At 42.6% G+C, this 12826-nt stretch overlaps 1 protein-coding gene across 6 annotated transcripts in view; it reads left to right on the forward strand.

Moving 5' to 3' along the window:
• Positions 1-4421: 4421 nt before the first annotated feature.
• The window catches only part of pld3 (phospholipase D family, member 3), a 31673-nt gene continuing 23268 nt past the window's right edge, over positions 4422-12826 (forward strand). For 2 of the 6 annotated variants that reach the window (XM_059641037.1, XM_059641039.1), the window contains exons 1-4: positions 4423-4520; positions 6655-6756; positions 12436-12503; positions 12626-12702. Coding sequence is in view for 2 of the 6 variants with exons in the window: in XM_048522363.2 (XP_048378320.1) it covers positions 12477-12503 (27 nt within the window). In the remaining 4 variants the exon portion in view is untranslated. Of the gene's footprint in view, positions 4521-6654; positions 6757-12435; positions 12504-12625; positions 12703-12826 lie in introns of all 6 variants that reach the window. The other 4 variants (XM_059641036.1, XM_059641038.1, XM_048522363.2 and 1 more) reach the window with 3 other exon arrangements.

Below are 12826 nucleotides of genomic sequence, written 5' to 3' on the forward strand. Positions count from 1 at the left end.
CAAAGACATCCTGACTCTGTGAGATGTCTTAGCCCTTTATGTTCCGTCCTTCCCAACAATTACTGCCATGAATGCCTCAGCGACAAGCATTGGAGCAGTCCTCTTACAAGAACAGTTTGAAAGATACAGAAAATCTGTGCATTACACACCTCGAGTATTGTCTCATACTGAAATGTGATATGCTGCAATATAAAGAGTAGCACTCTTGGGTTCATAGAACATAGAACATGAAGCGTAGAACAATACAGCACAGTACAGGCCTTACGGACCACAATGTTGTGTTGACCTATTATCCTAATAAGATCAATCTACCCTACGTACCCTACATTTTACTATCCTCCATGTGCCTAGCCAAGAATCGCTTACAAGTACCTGACTTCACTACCACTGCTGGCAGCGCATTCCACATGCCCACCACTCTCTGTGTGAAGAACCTAGCTCTGACACCTCCCCTATACCTTCCTCCAATAACCTTAAAATTATGCCCCCTCGTAATAGTCATTTGTGCCCTGGGAAAAAGTCTTTGACTATCCACTCTATGCCTCTCATCATCCTGTAAACCTCTATCAAGTCACCTCTCATCGTTCTTCACTGAAAAATGCCCTAGCTCCTCAACCTTTCCTCATAAGACCTGCCCTTCAGTCCAGGCAGCATCCTAGTAAATTTCCTCTGCACCGTCTCTAAAGTTTCCACATCTTTCCTGTAATGAGGTGACCAGAATTGAACACAATATTCCAAGTGTGGTCTAACCAGAGTTTTATAGAGCTGCAGCATAGCCTCATGGCTCTTAAACACACTTCCCTTGCCAATGAAAGCCAATACACTACACGTCTTCTTTACAGCCCTATCAACTTGGGTCGCAACTTTGAGGGCTCTGTGGACGTGCACCCCAAGATCCCTCTGTTCCTCCACACTGCTGAGAATCCTGCCATTAACCTTATCTTCTGCATTCAAATTTGACCTTCCAAAAGGTTCCAATGGCCTGTGAAAGATTTTCAGATTGCCCAGTGAGTCTCACAGTTCTTATATGGACCAACGATAAACCACTGATCTCACTGTTAGATACAAACATGCAAATATATGAATTAGGAGCAGAAGTAGGTCATTCAGCTTGTCGAGCTAGCTTCACTATTCAATAAAATCATGGCTAATCTGTTGTGTTCTTAATTCCACATTCCTATTTGTCCATAACCTTTGATTCCCCTGCCTAACAAGAATCTATCTTCCTCAATCTGAAAAATATTCAATGAGCCTTCCATCTAAGACAAACAGCTCCAAAATTTTACAGTTCTCTGAGAGAAAAAAAACTCCCCCTAAAAGGGAGACTCCTAATTTTAAAACAGTGGCCCATACTCCTGAACTCACCCACAAAGGAAACACCCTTTCCAGCTACACTTTGTCAAGGCCATAAAGAATCTTATACATTTCAATCAAATTACCCCTCACTCTTCATGGCACAGTGGTTAGTTCAACCAACTCAGTGCCAGGGACCCAGGTTCAATTCTGGCCTTGGGTGACTGTCTTTGTAGAGTTTATATGTTTTCTTGTGTCTTTGTGGGTTTCCACCAGGTGCTCTAGTTTTCTCCCATAATCCAAAGATGTGCAGGTTAGGTGAATTGGACATGCTAAGTTGTTCCTTAGTATCCAAGGATGAGCAGGCTAGGTGGATGAGTCATCGTAAATGTGGACTTATGGGGGCTGGGGCTGGTGGGATATTCCTCAGAAGGTCTATGTAGACTCAATGGGCTGAATGACCTCTATCTGCAATGTAGGGATTTTACAATTCTAAACAAGCCTAGATTGTCCAACCTTTAAGACTAATTGCCATTCCAGGTATCAAAACAGTAAATCTCCTTTGAACCACCTCCAAATTATACAAAATGAAAAATAAAAAAAACTGGAATAATTGCTCCACAAATACAATTTTGTGAGATTAGCATGTGTGCAAGAAAATTTGCAAGGATCGGCAGATAACTCCAATTGACAACCTGACAACAGTAGATAAACGGTTTCTTGACAAACTCAATTGATACATCAAGAAACATCAATTTTGTGGCCAGCAATGAAAAGGAAAGCTTAACCTCATCAAAGTGGAATGGAAAAGGGATCCTGAGTGTTTTGCTGCATGTGGAAGGCTGGCCAGAAATGTGCATTAAATACAGTATTAACTATGAAAAACTATTTCAGATGCAATGTTTCATTATTGTTGATGACAACATGGACAATGGGCTCATTATACCTTTTTAACCACCCTTAACCAACATCCTTAACAAGATACTGTATAGCAAGGGCACCTGGGCATCACCAAATGTACAGTAAGGTTAAGACTGAGTGTGGTGATTGGAATCACTAAACAGCTTAAATATCACAAAACTGATTATCAGACATGAAAGAAGAGAACCACTGATTCTGAATACCTTTCTCACCAGACTATCGATTGTGTAGGGACTGACCAGAACATGTTTGACAGTCACTGTTTCCTGATAGCAGTCAACTATTTCTCTTGATGCTCTGAAGTGAAAAACAACATTCTTGACCCTGCGCGTGGAATACTCACCAGATGTGTTAGATTTGATTATGAATGACATTTTCGTACTTTGCAACCTTTTCAGCGTTCCAACATGTCATTTATTCACCAAGATAACCTCAGTCCAATTGTGAAACTGAATGTGAAGTCCAAATTGTCAAAAGCCCCTTAAGAAAGAACGCAGGATTTTCACAGCTCTATTAAACTCTACGCCATGCAACTCCAGTATGGTTTTTCACCATTAGTACTATTAATAGGAGAAAATGAAAACCTTGGTTCCCTATTCTTCCAAAGTAATTAACTCCACTGAGAAGCCCTACGATTTTTTTTCTCTCAGAAAGATGTTTCATCCAGTGACTAACTGCAACAGGCCAAAATCTTGCCAAGCCTGGAGCAGTGTAGATCGAGACAAGTGACAGCCTTACCAACTGAACAAAATCAGCAATGTTCATACTTTATTGAGCACACCAGAAGAAAGGCGCACTGAAATCCCTGTCACCTTGTCCTGTGAAAGAGTTGCAACCCATTATTATGGCAATGGACAAGCCTAACAAATAACAACCAAGACCCAGTTCAGCCATGATCAACTCCCACACAAGATCAGCAACTAAATCAGCCATCCTCAAATGACAGAATTATCCCAGTCTAATAGATACTTCATTAGGATGGATAGTCAAGCCTCTGGATTGACTGAATTTATAAAGTCAGAGACTTGGAGGGGACGGAGCCATAGAGGTGAGGAGTATGTTGATATGGTATCGATAATTTGCAATGTATTCAACGTACAAATAATTCATAATGAGAAAAATGAGATTGTGACCTGTTCGCCAAGCTGGCTTGTTTTCATTCAGATGTCTCATCACCTTGTTAGGTAACATCATCAGTGAAGCCTCCGATGAAGCAATGTTGTTCTGTTCCACTTGGAATTTATACTGTCTGATCCATGGTGGTAAGTAGTGTCATTTCTGGTTTGGTCTATATGGTTTTGTATGGGGTCCAATTCTATATGTTTGTTGATTGCACTACGGGTTGAGAACCATGCCTCTAGGAATTCCCTTGCATGTCTATGTTTGGCTTGGGCAACTACAGTTATGTTGTCCAGTTAAAATGGCAGCCTTCATTGTCTACACACAGACACGGTAGGGTGAGGCGAGAAAGGGGGTGGGGTGGGGTAGAACAGACAAGGGGTGAAGGGGGGTTAGGGTCAGAGGTGGAGAGGGGCTAGGTTGGGGGATGTGCAGATGAGTGGGTAAGAAATGGGTAGGGTGGAGGGGGCGGACAGCTGAGGAGTGAAGTGGGAGTGAAGCTTTGGGATGGGCAGATGAGGGTGTGAGAACAGGGTAGTGTAGGGGAATGGACAGATGAGGTAGTGGTGCAGCGGGCAGATAGCAGTTGGGCAAATGAGGGAGTAAGGAGTGGTAGAGAGGGGGATGTGCAGTTGAGGAGTAGGGAACCAGCAGATGAGGGGATAAGGAGGAGCTGAAGTTTGGGAATGGGAAGATGAACGGGTGAGAAGGTGGTAGGGTGGGGGATGGGCAGGTAAGGGGCATTGAGGAGGGTTAGCTTTGGGGGGGCAATGTGAGGAGGAGGGGTGAAGGTTTGGGATGGGAAAATAAGGGATTGGGTAGCGTGGGGGAGATGCGTGATGAGATGTTAAGGAATGGGGAGAGTAGGCTAATGAAGGTAGAGTATGGGATGTAGGTTTGGAATTGGAAGATGAGAGAGTAGTGGAGGATGGGCAGATGAGGGTGTTGGGTGGTGTCGGGGCAGATGAGGGGGTAAAGAATGCGTGACGTTGCAGTTTTGTGGTATCGGCGTCCGAACGCTGTAGCGTCCCATGCTGTTGTCCGTTGAGAGCTGCGCGCTCGTGAGACTGAGAGCGAATCTCGCGAGCGGCGCGGGGCGGGGCTTCACGCCGTCGTCTGTCTGTGTGTGACGGTCCATAACAACAGTGTCAGCTGCAAGCTACAGGCTGACCGCCGACATCTCTGAGGTAAGGGCTGTCTTTACTCAGTCCCTCTGGGCCTGGGTTTTTTTGTTTACAGCACCCACTTCCAGGGATCGTATCAGGTGTCACTTCCCGGGATTGTTGGCCTCTCCCAGTTCGTGTCAATCCTCGGTTATTCTGGGTTTCACCTTGTTCACAGATTATTGTGGCCTGAAGAGCGCTGCTAGAAGGGAGGGTGATGGCAAATTCGGGAGTAATTTTCGTATAAACATCCGAATTAGGAGCAGGTCACTCGGCCCTCGAGCCAGCTGTGTTATTCAGTCCGATCCTGGTTGATCTGATTACTGCATATTCCTTCCTAATCTGTCACCCGCTTCCTTATCCTGAATATGTCAACCTCTGTCTTAAAAATATTTAAAAATCGTGCTTCTACCACCTTTTAGGGAAAAGCGTTTCGAAAGGATTGGCGATTTTTTAAAAAGTCCACAAATGGGCGTTGAACAGTGACCCCCCCCCCCATTCTAGATTCCTCCCTTTAAAGGGGAATTGGATAAGAGCTTGGGAACAAAAATAAACGTGGTTGCAGAAAAAATGTGCTGGAAGCACATTTAGTTGTTAATTAGTTATATCTTTCAAAGAGCCGATATAGGCATGACATCTGTTCTGTGTCATTACTCTGTGATTCTGGGTGCTTGATGAACTCCTGTAAAGATCTGATTTAGTGGTGAGATCAGGCCGTTCACCTTTTAAGACAAGCAGATGCCTTCTGTAGCCTGGCATTGCAAGCTTCAGCATACAGTCAGCAGTGTTAAAACCTTTTGCAGTTATAAGCCACTGAGGTCAATGATGTTCTTATTACCTTCAGTTCTCATACAGCTGGGAACTAGGTCTTGTGGACAGTAAAGCAGTAGGTGGCAGTTGAGGTTCCGTAAGGACAAGCCTGTGGATTCAACAATGACAACAACCCACAGTTATGCAGTGCTGAGAACATAGATAAACCATCCCACCAGGCTTTACAAACATAATTATTAGACCACTTGGGGGTAGAGTTTCAAACAGGGACCTTGTCTTCCCTATTTTCAATATGAGTAAATTTCTACTTATCTAGTACTCGACTTTGAACAGCTTTTTGTTAACTTCCAGACTTTGGCTATTCTGAAGCTCTCCCAGCCGGCCTCATGTCTTCCATCCTCTGTGTTCTGGGGCTCATCCAAGATGGTTGTGCTTATCTCCTAATTCTGACAAAGTTCCATTCCCAATTCACTTCTAGTCTCACTGACTTACCCGCATGCTCCCAGTCCGGTAATACAATTTTGCACACTTTGTGGCCAGCTCCACAGTCGATAGGAGAGATAGTGGCAATGTCACTGACTTAGTAAACCAAAGGTCTGGTTTAATACCATGGGAATATGAATTCAAATTGACACCATGGCTTCTTGGGTGGATGGGTCTTTAGAGGGTAGGGTAGAAACATAAATCAATGACAAAAATGCTTCATTGATGCCATTTAAGGAACGAAATCTGTACATGAGACCATATGAAATAGGAATAGGTGTAGGTCATTCGGCCACTTGAGCTTGCGCCTTCATTCAATAGGATGATGGCTGATCTGATGTTCCTCATATCTACTTTCCTGCTCTTTTCCTGTAACCTTCGACTTTTCCCTACTGATCAAGAATCTTAGTCTTAAACATTAGCAAGAAGTCTGGCCCTATAGCTCTCCATGGCAAAGAGTTCCAGAGACACGCAACCTTCTGAGAGAAGAAATTCTTCTCCGCTCAGTTTTAAATCGGCACTCCTTTATGCTGTCTGGTCCTAATCACTCCCATGGAGGGGAAGCATCTCAACAGTTACCCTGTCAAGTCCCTTAAGAATTCCATATGTTTCAGTGAGATCACCTGTCATTCTTCTAAAGTCCAGTGAATAGACTGACAACCTATATATTTGCTCATTTGACAATCCGTCCAATACCAGGATCATCCTAGTGAACTTTCCCTGCACTGTCACTAGTGAAATGATATCTTTCCTTAAATAAGGGAACCAAACATAGGAGGATGGTTATGGTTGTTAGAGGTAAGTCTTCTCAGCTCCAGGACATCTTTACAGGAGTTCCTCAGAGTAGTGTTTTAGGCCCAACCATCTTTAGCTGCTTTACTAATAACCTTCCCTCTATCATAAGGTTGGCTCTGATGATTGCATAATATTCAGCCTCAGATACTGAAGCAGTCCATGTTCAAATACAACATGACCTAGACATTAACTAGGCTTGGGGTGACAAGTGGTAAGTACCATATTTTTCCTTTATTCATTCATGAGATGAGGGCCTGACCTGGGGCATTGTGCTCATGATTAAAACATTGGTACTGAGTGGTTATTGTATACAGCGTTATGTCAGATGAACGCATGTTCAACTACAAGAGAACATTTTACCTTGATTATCCCTCGAGAATGTGAGCTGTTTCTATTGACCCCATCTATGCCCTTCCTAATGTGTATACTTCTGTTAGGTCCTGCATCAGCCTCCTCTGCTCCAAGGAAAATAACTCTAGCCTTTGTGGTCTCCCTTCAGAGCTAAAATGTGCCAGCCTTGGCAACATTTGTTGAATTTGCTGTTTGTGGCCTCTAGTGCAATCACTTCCCAGAGGTTTATAAAATCATGAGCGACAAGTATCGGATGAATGGCCAAGGTCTTTTCTTTCCTAGGGTAGGGGAGTCTGAAACTAGACAGCATAGATTTAGGGTGGGAGGAAAGATTTCAAAGGGCCCTAGGAGGCAACTTTTTCACACTGGTGGTGAATGGAATGAGCTGCCAGGGGAGATGGTACAATTCCAGTATTTAAAAGGCATCTGATTGGGTACATAAATAGAAAGGATTTGGAGTGATATGGGTCAAATGTTGGTCAACGGGACTGGATTCATTTAGGATATCTGGTCAGCACGGACGAGTTGGACCGAAGGATCTGTTTCTGTGAGGTATATTTCTTTGACTGCATGACTCTGCAATGGAAGCTAGACTCAGGTGGGACTGTTGTGCAGTGGGCTATTGTATTGGAGCCTCCATTATTCAGACCCCTCATGGAGTGTTAGAACAGTTACAGCACAAAAAGAAGCCATTCAACCGACATTCTGTGTAGTAGTTCCCCATAAGAGCAACTTAACCACGTCTAAACCCCCAGCCTTTCCCTCTGGTCCAACAATTTTCTCCTCTTCACATTTTAATTAGGGCCATATACCACAGAGATACTTGCTCCATTTAAGTCTGTTTAAGAAAGGCTGTGTTGCATTTTTCCACAAGTGATTTTTCTCTGGGGAGTGGTTCCCTCTTTACAGATACTTCAGCGGTTTTGTGATACTTGTGACGGAAACCCAAAGCCCTTGGTGGTTTGGAGGACGAGGGTTGGTGAAATTTCTGTTATATTGCTGATATGTTTTGCAGATGTTTGCACTGGTGACTCAAGTTCCTCTTTTTGGATTTAGACTTATGAAGCAATGATCATACTGTGGTGTTCAGTTGTAACACTTTCACCCTTTAAATGATTTAGTTGGACATCTTGAGGAGTCTTCCTCACGAATCAAGGGTGCTTTTCGGCAATTAAATGTCTCTGAGGCTTGTCAGGTAGCCTGAGATTCTCTGCACCATGGCAATGGTGGAGCTGTTCAGGTCACTTAAATCCTTTGGCCTAGTCACCTACAGTCGTCTTTGACAGATATTCACAAGAGAAATGTACACCTTGTATGCCTCAAATCATTTTTTTTAAACATTTCAGAACAATACACTGAATTGTTCTGAAGAAGCATTTCTGAACAAGAAGCGTTAACTTTGATTTCTGTCCACAAATGCTGCTAGACCTGGGTTTTCCCAGTAATTTCAGTTTTTGTTTTGGATTTCCAGCATCGGCGGTTCTTTAGTTTTTTTTAGCAAACTTAAAAACTTGATTTTTGTTGGTTTGAGGATGGGATGATATTGTTTAGGTCACAGGAACATGCTTATGAGTCAGTTTAAACTGTTGAGCAACATTTTCAGTGCCTTGCACAAGACCGTGTTACCACTTAAGTCTGTTTTCTTCCCTCTCCCCAAACAAAAATTATACTGTAGCCCTTTCAATATTGAAAGTACGTTGAATCTATTATAAAAAAACTAAACTGCAGAACATTTGGAAGACAGTTGCAGGATTGGTGAAAGACAGTACGTATTTACATTGGAATTTTTCAGTGACGTATCAAGGACGTTTTTGTTATGCTGTTAAACTGCAAATTCGAATTTCTCAATCTTCCACACCCAGACCCAAGGTGTGACATGAACGTTTTGCTGTTGATCTCTACTTCCGTACAGTTTCTGTTCTGAATGAAGTCACAGGCAAATACTTGGCTCTCATCATAGGCACAGTAACAATGGTAACAGGAGGTGACTGAGGACCGCTAGAGACAACCAGAAAGGTTGACAACCAAAAGGTGATGGCCTGTTGTTGTCAATCTAATAGAATAAATCATTTTGGATAGGTAAAACTAATAAAAGCCAAATTATGCAAAAAGAAAGAAAACTTGATTTTTTGTTTCTATAGGGTATGTAGACCTTGCTGGCAAGGCTTGCATTTATTGTCCATCCCTGATGTCCCTTGACCTAAGTGGCTTGCTAAACCATTTCATAAGGTTGTTAGGAGTCAATCACTTTACTGTGGGCCTGGAATCATGTAGGCCACACCAAATATGGCCAGCAGATTTCATTCTCTCAATGTCATTCGAAACATGAAAGGTGATCCTTGTTTGAGGCATGCAAAATCCTTACAGGATTGATAGGGCAGATGCAGGACGGATGTTGCCCCGGGTCAGGTTGTGAGTTCTGACCTAGGGATTGCAGCCTCAAAATAATGTGTAGGCCTGAATTGAGGAAGTATGTCTTCACTCAGAGGATGATGTATCTTTAAAATTCCCTATCCCTGAGGGCTGTGGAAGCTCCATTTTCAATATGTTCACAACAGAGATTGATAGAGTTCTAGATACTAAAAATATCAAGACTGTAGGGAGAGTGCAGTAAAATTGTTTTGATATAGAAGATCAACCATAATCTAGTTAAATGGTGAAGCAGGTTGTGGGGCTGAATGGCTATCTCTCTTTTTCATTGTAAAGATTTTCTTTTAAACAACAATCAGTGGTAGTTTTCATAGTCACCATTATAGATGAGATTAAGCTGTTACCGTTGGACTTGAGCCCATGTGCCCAGAACATTAGGTTGGATCTTTGAAATATTAGTCCAGTGATGTAACCACTACTCCTCCATTTCTCTTAAATCACATCATTTTTCTCTTTTGCTACTCATGAGGCCATGCAAGTGAATGACATAGTGGGACTGACCACCTCATTGTTCCCTTCACAGGCTGCAACCAACCTAGACCTATGGATGCCAACTTAACTGATAAGCCAAAGCAGCAGACCATGACGTGTTCTGTCACGCAGCTATCCTTATCCTCCCACAGAACAAGAGATTAGAAAAGAGACCATTCAGCCCATTGTGCCTGCACCACCCAAGAGAAAAACTAGCTTCCCATTTTAACCCCAAGCACTTGGCCCATAGCTTTGCATGTTGCAGCACATCAGGTGCACATCCATGTTTCTTTTAAATGCGTTTGGGGGTTTCTGTCACAAACACCAACAAGGCAGTGAATTCCAGACCTCTAATGCAACATTTTTTTCCCTCTGGTCTCCTCTAATCCTACCAGCCATGTTCAATCAATGACCCCTGCTAAATGACTTCTCAAACTAGTCCATTCTACCCAGCCCTTAATTAAGTCAGCCGCTCCTCGTAGGGAAAATCATTCTAGCTTAATTAGTCTTTCCTCATGCCTGCAATTTTCGAGCTCTAGCAACAATTTTGTAAATCTTTTCTGCACCTTCTCTCAAATAATTATGTTCTTCCTGTAATTTTGAGGCCAGAACTGTACTATGTAAAACTCCAACTTTGATCTAGCTGGTCTTTTTTGGTTCTAGCATTACATTCTTGCTTTTGTTTTCATTATCTCAGCAAATGAAGGAAGGAACTAGGTATACCTCCTTTAGCATTTTATTTACGTATCCTGTCACCTTCAGGTACCTGTGGATAAGTACTTATTCTTTTCCTTTCCCACCAACCCCTTCAATATCCACTCCTTTATTTGTGCACTGTCTTTTGTTTGCCCTCCCTAAATACATGACCTTGCACTTCTCTAGATTGAATTCCATTTGCTATTTTTCTGCCTGCTCACTCAAACATTTGATGCCAATCTCGAATTAACAGCTATCCTCTCCATCAAAAATGCAACTGAATTCATATCATCTGCAAATACCTAATTCTGCCTCTCATCTTTAAATCCAAGTTGTTAATATATGCAACAAACAGAAGGGCCTAACACTGGACCCTTTGGAACATTACTGGAAACTGTTTCCATTTGACCCTAACCCCCTTCCCTTGCCATCAACGCACAGAAGCACCAAAAATCAAAACCGTGGGATTTGCGTGGAGGTAGAAATTGAAAGACTTCCCCCTGTATTTTGTTCACTTGATGCAGCCATACACACAAGTACCAGCAGGGGACTCTTCAGGGAATAGATACTTAAGGACACATATTGAACAGCACATGCTGTCATAATGTTCAATATCTCTGAATTTATAACTGTTTCTGTGCCAAGAACTTCAAAGAATGGAGAATAGGTTACAGCTGTTCATGCTGGGTGTGCTTTAGAGACATGGAATCATTCAATCTGTTAAAATTACATGCAGCCCTGTAAGAGCATGAGATATCTCAGCTCTGTACAATATTCTCTACTTCAGCTCCCCATTGGTTCGGGAGAGGGCTACCCGTTTAGAAGGATCTTTACTGAGGTCTCTTACCTGCGAATTACTGCAGAATGCCCACAGTGAGGTTTTGGGTGAGCGTGCAGATATGGAACACCTTGGCACTGAGTCAAATGGCTGTACGTGTCGTATAAGAGGTTGATGTAAGGAATAATGTAGTTGGGAGTTGGCACATGATGGTACTATCTGCACGCTAGTAACTCAGAACCCCACCTAATGTTTTAGAGTAAAGTTCAAATCCATAACATTTGAATTCAATTTTTCTTTTTTAAAAAAAATCTGGAATTAGAAGATAGCCTAGTTTGACCACTTTTGTAAGGAAATCTCTCCTCATCTGGTCTGGCCTGCATGTGTCTCCAGACTCACCACGTTGGTTGACCTGCAACAGTCCTCAAAAATAGCTGAGGAGGTCATTCAATTCCAGGACAAATGTTGGCCTTGCTATCTCATGCTCCCATCTTATGTAAGAATTAAACATGCAGACCTCTGAGTGCTTTTTACATTAGCACAGAATCTCCTCTCACATTGCCAGCTAAGGCGGAAGCTGTTGACTTTGATATTAAACTGAATCAAGCTGTATCTTCCAATAGATTTGTCAAATATTAAGTATATTTGTCCGTTCCATTTCTCCAGTCAAATACATGAACTTTATAAAGACATTATTGTTTCACTGGTGGAAATGGAACAGTGTGGTAGGGAGTGCTACACTGTCTTTTGGGTGAGACCTGTCCAAATGGATGTGAAGGCTGTCGCCAGCACCACTTTGAAGCGCAACAGGGGAGAACCCTCCCTTTCTAACCAAAACTCTTATCTAAAACCTTAAACCTGAATCTTCTATTCCAGGTACCATCATCTAATGGGAATCTTATCTCAATCCACTTGCTCACCTTGATCAGATCTCCTGTCAGCCTGTTCTGACAGTCTGCAAGCAGAGATGATTCCATAATGGAAGTTTAAGGTGCACTCAAGGGAAATAAACTTGCTGGGATGCTTTGCATGGGAGAATTAGTCAGCTACATGTGATTTGTTAGGATAATCACAGCTTTCGGAAACCTGGGGCAGGGTGCTCAGATTAATATGAAGAAACAATTATTCAACATTGCCCTAACTTCACATTTCTACTTTCTGCAGTTGTACTTCTGAGATCCCAACCAGGCTCACGGAAGAAAGACATGAAGCTGCAGTTGATACACCAGAAGGTATCTAGACTTTGAGTGGTGTATATGAATGCACGTGAGTGTATGACTGACTAAGTATGTTTGTTCATGTGATTGAGTGAGAGATGCTTTGCAAGTCTAGTTCACCTCTGCTCCCTCAACAGAGAAGCAGGAAAGAGTCAGGAGGAAATTGGACCTCTAGACCCATCGCAGTCCAGACTGATCCTGAACCTACACGTAGGTGTGTTCACTTTTCTGTATAGTCACTGGCTTGTGATGATGAGGACACCTTTCTGAGTTACCCACTCAACCCCAGTGGCCCTGAGACCCTTTCCAACCAATTATTTTGTTTTATAGGGGAGAGT

Source organism: Stegostoma tigrinum, chromosome 39, assembly GCF_030684315.1.
Source record: "Stegostoma tigrinum isolate sSteTig4 chromosome 39, sSteTig4.hap1, whole genome shotgun sequence".
NCBI classification, from domain to species: Eukaryota; Metazoa; Chordata; class Chondrichthyes; order Orectolobiformes; family Stegostomatidae; genus Stegostoma; species Stegostoma tigrinum.